The 13,567-nt window shown below is 40.0% G+C and overlaps 1 protein-coding gene across 2 annotated transcripts in view; it reads right to left on the reverse strand.

Moving 5' to 3' along the window:
• Positions 1–1,658: 1,658 nt before the first annotated feature.
• The window catches only part of LOC139578607 (BMP/retinoic acid-inducible neural-specific protein 3-like), a 96,315-nt gene continuing 84,406 nt past the window's right edge, over positions 1,659–13,567 (reverse strand). The window contains exon 8 of one of the 2 annotated variants that reach the window (XM_071406449.1): positions 1,659–3,534. In XM_071406449.1, coding sequence (XP_071262550.1) covers positions 2,406–3,534 — 1,129 coding nt within the window. In that variant the 3' untranslated portion in view covers positions 1,659–2,405. The remainder of the gene's footprint in view (positions 3,535–13,567) is intronic. The other variant, XM_071406450.1, reaches the window with a different exon arrangement.

Here is a 13,567-nt window from a genome sequence, read left to right on the forward strand (position 1 = left end):
GTTTTCCCACTAGTGTCAATACATATTATTGTTGCCAAATGTTTGCTGCAGATTCAACACTAGTGGCAAACTTTTGGTAATATTTTGTGGCAGCAACAAATTCATTTTTGTAAGGGGAGTCAGATTTGTTAAAGCAACACAGTAGCTCTTCGGCAGGAGGTTTGGCCACCCCTGTTTTCTATTTATTATTGTCCTCCTTCTTCCTTGCCTGTGTCTGAGCAAATGCTGTAGAATGTTTGTCTCATTGCCTACAGTTGTCATTCTGAGTGATGGAGCTAGAGCTCAGCTAGGGTTGGTAGATCTAAACCAGGATGTAAACACTTGACTCCCATCAGGCCCGCTGTTGGGACAACCAAAAGCTTTCTCTCGCTGAGGCCTCTCAGCTGAATACCTTTATTCCAGGACCCAGAGTAAAACATACAAGTCTACAGATTACAAGAGACTACCAGCTAGTGAGAAAAACACCGGAGATAATGAGCTTTGATACGCTGCCTGTCTCTCTTCCGCCAGCCGCCATCCATCAATGGAAATGGAAGAGACAGAGAGGGCCAAAGCTGGGTTATTCTCGGTTTGTCACTGGAAACTAGATTTCACAGACCTGGCTGACCTTTGGTGAAGCAATTTTCTGCGCAGTATAGCCTGCTGCTGCCCTGACAACTATGCAAACCACTAGAATGAGTGATGGGATTTAATTAGGGATGGCCATGTCTCACTAATAGCCAAACATAACATATACCTGGACCCACCCATGTAATTGAAACAAATACAAATAATAGTCCTACAACTCACATTTCAAGTGTATCCATGCCACTTTTGTTTCACTGTTATCTCATCAGACATTCCAATTAAGCTCAGTATTTTCTTTTTCTGAACTGGATTTGCACCTAATATTCCTTAGATTCATACCAAATGCTCCCCATCATTCTGAAAAGGTACTAAATAATGACAGCCAGAATGAAGAGAATAAAGTATATCAATAACTAATAAATGCCCCCACTCTGGCTATCATAAATTATAGAAAACTTACCAAGCTGCCTCTCTTAGTATTTTACACTTTTTTCCCACGTAATGCATTGGCTGGATTGTTTTCAAGGATATCCAAGGGATAAAGTCATTAGTCTAAGAACAAGTCACCTGGCATTTAATGGCAAACACTGGAGCAAGTGATGCTCTAGGGTTTGTTGTGACTTTAATGTATTATACTGTTGTCTGGCAATGTAGCTTTGTCTAAATCTTTTACAGATTAATTGCAAAGATTCACATAAGGCAACATTTCATGGAATATCTGTCTGTCCTGGTCCTAAAATATGGGATAAGAAATCCTCTCGATGCGCTAAATGAATGAATGAATGGAACATCTTAATTATATTTTATGTGGTTTGCGTGAAGCTTGTCGTCCTTAGAGAAGAGATTAAGATTTAACTATAATCTTAACTGACACACTTCCATTTAACACTGTCATTTAGTGATTTGGTACTAATTGACAGGATCTGGGAACAACTAACAGTACTAGTATGTCTAATTTTGTTCGATTTGCATCAAATATGATACCATCTAGATTAATGAACTAAAGATAAAATATACATTTGAGATGGATTTAAGTAATAGATTATTTCTGATAAAAATAGACACTAGATGGGATATCTACACTATTTACAGACAGGACATAAAAATGACTTTTATTTAGTGAATTAACAAATTCAGAATGTTATACAACATATCGACATTGCTTAGTGACTGTTCACAAACAACTGCATTATAAAAAATGTAATTACATGTAACATAACATACTAGCCATTGCATTTATGGTGTTTTATTTCTGTACGTCTGAAGTACTGTTGTAACTCCAATTTGTGGGAATTTAAATATATGAAAAAAATGTAAAACAAGGAACAGTTGATTTCCATAGTGACTCATGTAGCTCTGAACATGGGGTGGGGTAGGATTAAACTGAAGAGTGTGAGTATAAAAGCATGGTGTATGTTTAATAACAAAGTGAAGGACTTAAAGCCATGCTGGTGTCAAACCAAACACACTGTCGAGATAACACTTCATTATCAGCAAAAGCATCACATTGTAAGTGATTATTGAGATCTGTGCAATTTACGGATTTCAGCATATGGGCAACATATCAGTGATGATAAACCTTTTGATATTGATAATGGTCAGAAAGTCTCAGTTTTATTGTTATTATGTAAAAAGGCAAAGTGAACATGGTGAAGCCCCCTTATGTGTCTATGACACTACACATTTCCAGAAACTTATAATTTTACATTAACCCAAATGCATATCTCTTGAGATCATAACCAAAATGTCCATCAGTGCCTTCCAAAATTGCTCTTAACTGTAATCAGGTCAGTGTGATAGCAGCACAAGCATCTTTGTATCTGGACACTGGCACCTTATTAGCTACATAATTTGGTTGTTTCGTATTCCATGGAGTTCGGCTGTTTGGCAGAGAAAGCCTGCAACGCTGCCTGTATTCGGACAACATCTGTGGTGGATAATTTGAGGCGGTGGCGCAGGAGACAGGAGAACAGGTCCAGGAGCTGAGGTCCGGGAGGGGACAGTCTGTTGACCCGGTCCCTGATCTCCAGCAGCTGCAGCAGGGCTGAGTCCTGCGATCCCTGAGTGTACGGGTAGTCCAGCTGCAGAATCAGGTCCTGGATTGCTTCCGGGTCAAAATGCATACTATAGCCGAACACCTGGATGCTATTTATTTTCATGTAGCCCAGGTTCTTACCGGGCTCCAGGAACTCGAAAGGTTCGTAGTACACCGAGCCGTTCCCTTGGGGCAACGGAGCCCTGATCCTGCTCCGTAGGTAGAAGTGGACAGTCTCAAAAAAGGTTTTCCACTTGTTACCCAAAGTCAATGTCCAGTTGTAACAGTCCAGGGGAATGTTTAGTTTAGTCCTCTCCCAATCAGGATAGCTGTTCTGGTCTATGGGCATGCTCCAGCTCTCAGAGTGACTTCCCCCGAAGGGGTTGATGTAGACAGACAGCACTGGTTCCAGGGAACTGTTCCTAGTTAGGCAGATCTGCAGGGTCATCCCCAGTAGCATGTGGACGTGATTGGACTTGTACTTGTTGCTCTTCAGTGTCAACAGCATCCTCTTCCGCCACGACGGGTCAAACCAGTTGTTGAGTCGGACGTCGTTGCTGACGAAGATCCCATGAATGCTAATACGGCTGTCTTTCTTCTGCAGCAGGTATCTCAGCTCCAGGTCCTGCAGGTCCGTCTCGAAGCCGATGTAGTGGTCCGTGGAGTCTGGGACCTCATTGCGGCAGACCCCCTGGCTGAGCATGTACCCGGGGTTGCAGCTGGCACAGCGGGAGCGGTTGTCATAGGAGCAGGAGGCGCAGAAAGAGCCATCGCCCACAGTGCAGGGGATGACACCCTGGCAGGATGGATGGTCGTAGGGGCAAGAGCAGCTCCTTGTCTCCTCCAGGTAGGAACCTATGTAGTTGTTCTCACTGCAGTACATGATGGACAGGATGTAGTTCAGCCAGTAGCTGAAGGACCTGCAAAACACACTCAAGCACAAATACAGATCACCTTCCAGACAGTATATTATTATTTTATTTTTTGGGAAATGTACTTAGTATGGCCATACACTGAACACTTTGCAGTTCTGGGAATACTATCTGCACTATGATATCAGGTTCACTAGAATACCCACATATTCCCCAATAAATAGTTTCATCTCCCATAGGTTCATGTCATCCTATAGCTGTATTTTCCTGAAGAAATAACAATATATAAATTATCCCCCTGCAGTATTTATGTCTGGCCATGTCAGTGGGTTGTCAAAGAGTGTTAACTTCATATGTACGCAAGCAGGGTGTCACAGTATTTTCCCAACCCCACATGAGACATAAAACAATGATAAATGCAGTATATACGTAGGTACAGTACCAGTCAAAAGTTTGGACACACATACTCATTCAATGGTTTTTCTCTATTTTTACTATTTTCTACATTGTATACTGAGGAACTTTACTGAGTTTACTGAGGAACTTAGTAAAATCATAAGGAAATGAAATGCAATGTGGGCTAAAGCAAGAGGGTTTGGTTCAGCAGATGATTGGATGGCTTTTCAACGTCTTCGAAATATGGGTGTGGCTATGATCTGAAAATTGAAAGCAGACCTGAAATCTACTTTGGATAATTTCAATAATCCATCCACATTTTGGCAAGTAGTGAAAGGTTTGTAGTGCAAAAAGATACAAAGCTTCCCAAACAATTGTTGGTAGACACAGAGATTGTAACTGAGAGAACCTCCATTCTGAAAACCTTAAATCAGCATTTTCTAGATGCAGGCAGTTTATTTGAAAAGGTCAAAGGTATAACTGAGCCCCGTATGAATTTACCTGACACCCCTGTGCACTCCTTTGCTAAGGTTCTCCTTTTCATCCTTCTCTGTTTCAGAAGTGCGTAAAGGCCTGAAAGAAATTGATAGAAAAAAAATCCCCTGGCCCTGATGATCTAGACCCCCGTTTCCTACACCTAGCTGCAGACATCATTGCTCCCCCTTAATATGTATTTTTAACCTTACACATGATGTTAAGGAAATCCCCAAGTTTTGGCATCTGCTTTTGTACTGCCTCTCCTGAAAGGTGGAGATCCTTCGTAATTGACCCTTATCAAAATTGTTAGTACTGTCAAAGGTACTGGAGTCCTTAGTTAGTAGGCAGCTGAAAACAACATCTTAAATTGAATGCAATCAGGCTTTAGGTCTGTCCACAGCACTGTTTCAGCAACATTGAATGTTTTAAATGACATCCCCTGTGCTCTTGACAAGAAGTTACATTGTGTGTCTGTCTTTATTGATTGTCAAAGGCATTTGACACCGTGGACCATGCTGTGTTAGTGCAAATTATAAAATATTGTGGAATTACTGGTCATGTTCTAGATTGGTTTATAAATTACCTAACAAATCGTACACAATGTGTAATGGTGGATGGTTGTAAATCTGAGTACATAGAGGTGTGCTCAGGTGTTCCGCAAAGTTCTATTTTGGGCCCACTGTTATTAATTTTGTATATCAACAACATTGGAGATCATATTGAAACAGGGGATGTTCATTTTTATGCAGATTATATTGTTCTCTATTCAAGTGTTAGTAGTTTATCTTTAGCTTTTGAAAATGCCCAAAGAGCATTTAACATCATACAACAGAATCTGTATGATTTGAAGCTGGTTCTGAATTTGGGTAAAACAAAATGCATGGTATTTTCAAAAACCAGGCATGTTACTAATGTCATTGCTACATTGGCTGGACATATTTTAGAGCAAGTCAAAGTGTAAAAATAATTGGGTGTGTGGGTTGATGACAAGCTGAGCTTCATTGTTTATGTGGAGAACTTGATAAGGAAGCTCAAGCTGAGAATAAGTTTTTATTACCGGCATGAGGCTTGTTTTTCTTTGGAGGCCAGGAAGGAGCTGGTACGATGTACATTACTGGCGGTATCAGATTTTAGTGATGTTATATATACAGTTCAAGTCGGAAGTTTACATACACCTTAGCCAAATACATTTAAACTCAGTTTTCACAATTCCTGACATTTAATCCTAGTTAAAATTCCCTGTTTTAGGTCAGTTAGGATCACCACTTTATTTTAAGAATGTGAAATGTCAGAATAATAGTAGAGAGAATTCTTTATTTCAGTTTTTATTCCTTTCATCACATTCCCAGTGGGTCAAAAGTTTACATACACTCAATTAGTATTTGGTAGCATTGCCTTTAAATTGTTTAACTTGGGTCAAACGTTTCAGGTAGCCTTCCACAAGCTTCCCACAATAAGTTAGGAGGAATGGGTCAAAATTCACCTGACAGAGCTGGTGTAACTGAGTCAGGTTTGTAGGCCTCCTTGCTCGCACACGCTTTTTCAGTTCCGCCCACAAATTGTCTATAGGATTGAGGTCAGGGCTTTGTGATGGCCACTCCAATACCTTGACTTTGTTGTCCTAAAGCCATTTTGCCACAACTTTGGAAGTATGCTTTGGGTCATTGTCCATTTGGAAGACCCATTTGCGACCAAGCTTTAACTTCCTGACTGATGTCTTGAGATGTTGCTTCAATATATCCACATAATTTTCCTTTTCTCATGATGCCATCTATTTTGTGAAGTGCACCAGTCCCTCCCGCAGCAAAGCACCCCACAACATGATGCTGGCACCCCCTTTTTCACAGTTGGGATGGTGTTCTCCGGCTTGCAAGCCTCCCCCTTTTTCCTCCTAACATAACGATGTTCATTATGGCCAAACAGTTCTATTTTTGTTTCATCAGACCAGAGGACATTTCTCCAAAAAGTACGATCTTTGTCCCCATGTGCAGTTGCAAACCGTAGTCTGGCTTTTTTATGGTGGTTTTGGAGCAGTGGCTTCTTCCTTGCTGAGTGGCCTTTCAGCTTATGTCGATATAGGACTTGTTTTACTGTGGATATAGATACTTTTGTACCTGTTTCCTCCAGTATCTTCAGAAGGTCATTTGCTGTTGTTCTGGGATTAATTTGCACTTTTCGCACCAAAGTACGTTCATCTCTAGGAGACAGAACGCATCTCCTTCCTGAGCGGTTTGACAGCTGCGTGGTCCCATGGTGTTTATACTTGCGTACTATTGTTTGTACAGATGAACGTGGTACCTCCAGGCATTTGGAAATTGCTCCCAAGAATTAACCAGACTTGTGGAGGTCTACCATTTTCTTTCTGATATTGGCTGATATCTTTAGATTTTCTTATGATGTCAAGCAAAGAGGCACTGAGTTTGAAGGTAGGCCTTGAAATACATCCACAGGTACACCTCCAATTGACTCAAATTATGTCAAATAGCCTATCAGAAGCTCCTAAAGCCATGACATAATCTTCTGGAATTTTCCAAGCTGTTTAAAGGCACAGTCAACTTAGTGCATGTAAACTTCTGACCCACTGGAATTGTGATACAGTGAAATAATCGGTCTGTAAACAATTGTTGGAAATACTACTTGTGTCATGCACAAAGTAGATGTCCTAACCGACTTTTCAAAACTATAGTTTGTCAACAAGAAATTTGTGGAGTGGTTGAAAAATGAGTTTTAATGACTCCAACCTAAGTGTATGTAATCTTCTGACTTCAACTGTAATTGTTGTACTGTATTTGTCTGTAGTTTTGTTTAATGTTGTGTTAGTGTATGTAAGTTGTTTTGTCTGAAACGTTGTTCCCCCTGCTGCTACTGGACCAGGTCTCTCTTGAAAAATAGATATTCTCAATGACAAAAACCTGTATTAATAAAGGTTAAATAAACATATTTTAAAAATTGTGAAGAAATCTAAATGATGAAATAGCACATATGTACAGTGGCTTGTGAAAGTATTCACCTCCCTTGGCATTCTTTTCTAATTTGTTGTCATACAACCTGGAATTAAAATAGATTTTTGGGGCCACCTTTTGCAGCAATTACAGCTACAAGTCTCTTGGGGTATGTCTCTATAAGCTTGACACATCTAGCCACTGGGATTTTTGCCCATTCTTTAGGGCAAAACTGCTCCTGTTCCTTCAAGTTGGATGGGTTCCGCTGGTGTACAGCAATCTAAGTCATTCCACAGATTTTTAATTGGAATGAGGTATGGGCTTTGACTAGGCCATTCAATACATTTAAATGTTTTCCCTTAAACCACTTGAGTATGGCTTTAGCAGTATGCTTAGGGTCAGTGTCCTGCTGGAAGGTGAACCTTCGTCCCAGTCTCAAATCTCTGGAAGACTGAAACAGGTGTCCCTCAATAATTTTCCTGTATTTAGCACCATCCATCATTCCTTCAATTCTGACCATGAAAAACATCCCCATATCATGATGCTGCCACCACCATGCTTCACTGTGGGGATGGTGTTCATGGTGATGGGTTTGCGCCAGACATAGCATTTTCCTTGATGGCCAAAAAGCTCAATTTTAGTCTCATCTGACCAGAGTACCTTCTTCCATATGTTTGGGGAGTCTCCCAAATGCCTTTTTGCGAACACCAAACGTGTTTGCTTATTTTCTTCTTTAAGCAATGGCTTTTTTCTGGTCACTCTTCTGTAAAGCCCAGCTCTGTGGAGTGTACAGCTTAAAGTGGTCCTATGGACAGAGCTCCGCTGTGGAGCTTTGCAGCTCCATTAGGGTTATCTTTGTTGCCGCTCTGATAAATGACGTCCTTGCCTGGTCCATGAGTTTTGGTGGACGGCCCTCTCTTGGCAGGTTTGTTGTGGTGCCATATTCTTTCAAATTTTTAATATTGGATTTAATGGTGCTCCGTGGGATGTTCAAAGTTTTGGATATTTTTTTATAACCCAATCCTGATCTGTACTTCTACACAACTTTGTCTCTGAACTGTTTGGAGAGCTCCTTGGTCTTCATGGTGCCACTTGCTTGGTGATGCCCCTTGTTTAGTGGTGTTGCAGACTCTGGGGCCTTTCAGAACAGATATATATATACTGAGATCATGTGACAGATCATGTGACTTCTGAAGGTAATTGGTTGCACCAGATCTTATTTAGGGGCTTCATAGCAAAGGGGGTGAATACATATGCACACACCACTTTTCAGTTGTACTTTTTTTAGAATTTTTTGGAACAAGGTATTTTTTTTTATTTCACTTCACCAATTTTGACTTTTTTCGGTATGTCCATTACATTAAATAAAAATACATTTAAATCACAGGTTGTAATGCAACAAAATAGGAAAATGCCAAGGGGGATGAATACTTTTGCAAGGCACTGTAAATATGTAGTAACCAAAAAAGTGTTAAACAAATCAAAATATATTTTATATTTGAGATTCTTCAAAGTAGCCACCCTTCACCTTGATCACAGCTTTGCACACTTGGCATTCTTTCAACCAGCTTCATGAGGTAGTCTCCTGGAATGCATTTCAATTAACAGGTGTACCTTTGTTAAAAGTTAATTTGTGGAATTTCTGTGTTGTGACAAAGTAGGGGTGGTATACAGAAGCTAGCCCTATTTGGTAAAATACCAAGTCCATATTATGGCAAGAACAGCTCAAATAAGCAAAGAGAAACGACCGTCCGTCATTACTTTGAAACTTTGAAAGTTTTGATGTCTTCACTATTATTCGACAATGTAGAAAATAGTAAAAATAAAGAAAAACCTTTGAATGAGTAGGTGTGTCCAAACTTTTGACTGGTACTGCATATGTGCACACAGCAACAGAGTATGATGAATTGAGGACAACTCATGAAAATATATGAAAGTGGAAAAGTAGAAAATAAAAAAAATATTTTAAAGGTCAGTTTCATATATCCCCATTGAGACCGTGTTTGTGCCTCAACCTAGGTTGGGCAAAACTAAACATGGCGTTTTTCGCCTTAGCAATCTCACTAGAATAAAGACCTCCTCCACTCCTGCCATTATTGAAAGAGATCGTGATACCTCACATCTCAAAGTAGTGCTACTTAATGTTAGATCCCTCACTTCCAAGGCAGTTATAGTCAATGAACTAATCACTGATCATAATCTTGATGTGTTTGGCCTGACTGAAACATGGCTTAAGCCTGATGAATTTACTGTGTTAAATGAGGCCTCCCCTCCTGGTTACACTAATGACCATATCCCCCGCGCATCCCGCAAAGGTGGAGGTGTTGCTAACATTTACGATAACAAATTTCAATTTACAAAAAAAAAACGACGTTTTCGTCTTTTGAGGTTCTAGTCATGAAATCTATGCAGCCTACTCAATCACTTTTTATAGTTACTGTTTCCAGGCCTCCTGGGCCATATACAGCGTTCCTCACTGAGTTCCCTGAATTCCTATCGGACCTTGTAGTCATAGCAGATAATATTCACATTTTTGGTGACTTTAATTTTCACATGGAAAAGTCCACAGACCCACTCCAAAAGGCTTTCGGAGCCATCATCGACTCAGTGGGTTTTGTCCAACATGTCTCCGGACCTACTCACTGCCACAGTCATACTCTGGACCTAGTTTTGTCCCATGAAATAAATGTTGTGGATCTTAACTTCTCTAGGATAGGGGGCAGCATTTTCACATTTGGATGAAAAGCATACCCAAATTCAACTGCCAGCTACTCATCCCCAGAAGATAAGATATGCATAATGTTAGTAGATTTGGATAGAAAACACTCAGAAGTTTCTAAAACTGTTTGAATCATGTCTGTGAGTAGAACAGAACTTATTTAGCAGGCGAAACCCCGAGGACAAACCATTCAGATTTCTTTTTTTTGAGGTCACTCTCTTTTCAATGGATTTTCATTGGGAATACATATTTCTAATTGACCTTCTTGCAGTTCCTACCGCTTCCACTGGATGTCAACAGTCTTCAGAAATTAGTTGAGGGTTTTTCCTTTGTGTAATGAAGAAGTACGGCCATTTTGAATCAAAGTCACTTGAAGTGTCCTGTTAGATAGAGATGCATGACCAGAAAGCATGCTACAGATTGTTTTAATCCTGTATTGAACACAGATCATCCCGTCCTCAATTTTATCGATTATTAACATTAACAAATACCTAAAGTTGTATTACAAAAGTAGTTTGACATTTTTTGGCAAAGTTTACAGGTAACCTTTGAGATATTTTGTAGTCACGTTTGAGCAAGTTGGAACCGGTGTTTTTCTGGATCAAACGTGCCAAATAAATGGACATTTTGGATATATATTGACAGAATTAATCGAACAAAAGGACAATTTCTGATGTTTATGGGACATATTGGAGTGCCAACAACAGAAGCTCATCAAAGGTAAGGCATGAATTATATTTTTATTTCTGTGTTTTGTGTCGCGCCTGCAGGGTTGAAATATGCTTATCTCTCTTTGTTTACAATGGTGCTAACTCAGATAATAGCATTGTTTTAAAAGCCTATTTGAATTCTGACATGTTGGCTGGATTCACAACCAGTGTAGCTTTAATTTGGTATCTTTCATGTGTGATTTAATGAAAGTTTGATTTTTATAGTAATTCATTTGAATTTGGCGCCCTGCATTTTCTCTGGCTTTTTGCCAAGTGAGACAGTAGCGTACCGCCTAAACTCAGATTTTTGGATATAAATATGAACTTTACCGAACAAAACATACATGTATTGTGTAACATGAAGTCCTATGAGTGTCTTCTGATGAAGATCATCAAAGGATAGTGATTAATTTTATCTCTATTTCTGCTTTTTGTTACTCCTCTCTTTGGCTGGAAAAATGGCTGTGTTTTTCTGTGGTTATGCACTGACCTAACATAATCGTTTGGTGTGCTTTCGCCGTAAATCCTTTTTGAAATCAGACATGTTGGCTGGATTGTCGGACCATAATCCTGGACTGTCGGACCACCATTTTATTACGTTTGCAATCGCAACAAATAATCTGCTCAGACCCCAACCAAGGAGCATCAAAAGTTGCGCTATAAATTCTCAGACAACCCAATGATTCCGCAATGCCCTTCCAGACTCCCTCTGCCTACCCAAGGACGTCAGAGCACAAAAATCAGTTAACCACCTAACTGAGGAACTCAATTTAACCTTGCGCAATATCCTAGATGCAGTTGCACCCCAAAAACTAAAAACAGTTGTCATAAGAAACTAGCTCCCTGGTATACAGAAAATACCCGAGCTCTGAAGCAAGCTTCCAGAAAATTGGAACGGAAATAGCGCCACACCAAACTGGAAGTCTTCCGACTAGCTTGGAAAGACAGTACCGTGCAGTATCGAAGAGCCCTCACTGCTGCTCGATCATCCTATTTTTCCAACTTAATTGAGGAAAATAAGAACAATCCGACATTTATTTTTTATACTGTCGCAAAGCTAACTAAAAAGCAGCATTCCCCAAGAGAGGATGGCTTTCACTTCAGCAGTAATAAGTTCACGAACTTCTTTGAATAAAATATCATGATCATTAGAAAGCAATTTACGGACTCCTCTTTAAATCTGCATATTCCTGTAAAGCTCAGTTGTCCTGAGTCTGCACAACTCTGCCAGGACCTAGGATCAAGGGAGACACTCAAGTGTTTTAGTACTATATCTCTTGACACAATGATGAAAATAATCATGGCCTCTAAACCTTCAAGCTGAATACTGGACCCTATTCCAACTAAACTGCTGAAAGAGCTGCTTCCTGTGCTTGGCCCTCCTATGTTGAACATAATAAACAGATGTGTACCAAACTCATTAAAAGTGGCAGTAATAAAGCCTCTCTTGAAAAAGCCAAACCTTGACTCAGAAAATATAAAAAAACTATCGGCCTATATCGAATCTCCCATTCCTCTCAAAAAATGTTGACAAAGCTGTTGCGCAGCAACTCACTTCCTTCCTGAAGACAAACAATGTATACAAAAAACTTCAGTCTGCTTTTAGACCCCATCATAGCACTGAGACTGTACTTGTAAAGGTGGTAAATTACCTATTAATTGCGTCAAATCGAGGCTCTGCATCTGTCCTCGTGCTCCTAGACCTTAGTGCTGCTTTTGATACCATCGATCATCACATTCTTTTGGAGAGATTGGAAACCCAAATTGGTCTACACGGACAAGTTCTGGCCTGGTTTGATCTTATCTGTCGGAAAGATATCAGTTTGTCTCTGCGAATGGTTTGTCCTCTGACAAATCAACTGTAAATTTTTGTGTTCCTCAAGGTTCCGTTTTAGGACCACTATTGTTTTCACTATATATATTTTACCTCTTGTGGATATCATTCGAAAACATAATGTTAACTTTCACTGCTATGCAGATGACACACAGCTGTACATTTCAATGAAACATGGTTAAGCCCCAAAATTGCCCTCGCTGGAAGCCTGTGTTTCAGACATAACGAAGTGGATGGCTGCAAACGTTCTACTTTTAAACTCGGACAAAACAGAGATGCTTGTTCTAGGTCCCAAGAAACAAAGAGATCTTCTGTTGAATCTGACAATTAATCTTGATGGTTGTACAGTCGTCTCAAATAAAACTGAAGGACCTCGGCATTACTCTGGACCCTGATCTCTCTTTTGACAAACATATCAAGACTGTTTCAAGGACAGATTTTTTTCATTTACGTAACATTGCAAAAATCAAAAATCTTCTGTCCAAAAATGATGTAGAAAAAATGTATCCATGCTTTTGTTACTTCTTGGTTAGACTACTGCAATGCTCTACTTTCCGGCTACCCGGGTAAAGCACTAAATACATTTCAGTTAGTGCTAAATATGGCTGCTAGAATCCTGACTAGAACCAAACAATTTGATCATATTACTCCAGTGCTAGCCTCCCTACACTGGCATCCTGTTAAGGCAAGGGCTGATTTCAAGGTTTTACTGCTAACCTACAAAGCATTACATGGGATTGCTCCTACCTATCTTTCCGATTTGGTCCTGCCGTACATACCTACACGTACGCTACAGTCGCAGGCCTCCTAATTGTCCCTAGAATTTCTAAGCAAACAGCTGGAGGCAGGGCTTTCTCCTATAGAGCTCCATTTTTATGGAATGGTCTGCCTACCCATGTGAGAGACGCAGACTCGGTCTCAACCTTTAAGTCTTTATTGAAGACTCATCTCATCAGTAGGTCCTATGATTGAGTGTAGTCAGGCCCAGGAGTGTGAAGGTCAACAGAAAGGCACT

Source organism: Salvelinus alpinus, chromosome 6, assembly GCF_045679555.1.
Source record: "Salvelinus alpinus chromosome 6, SLU_Salpinus.1, whole genome shotgun sequence".
Classification (NCBI taxonomy): domain Eukaryota; kingdom Metazoa; phylum Chordata; class Actinopteri; order Salmoniformes; family Salmonidae; genus Salvelinus; species Salvelinus alpinus.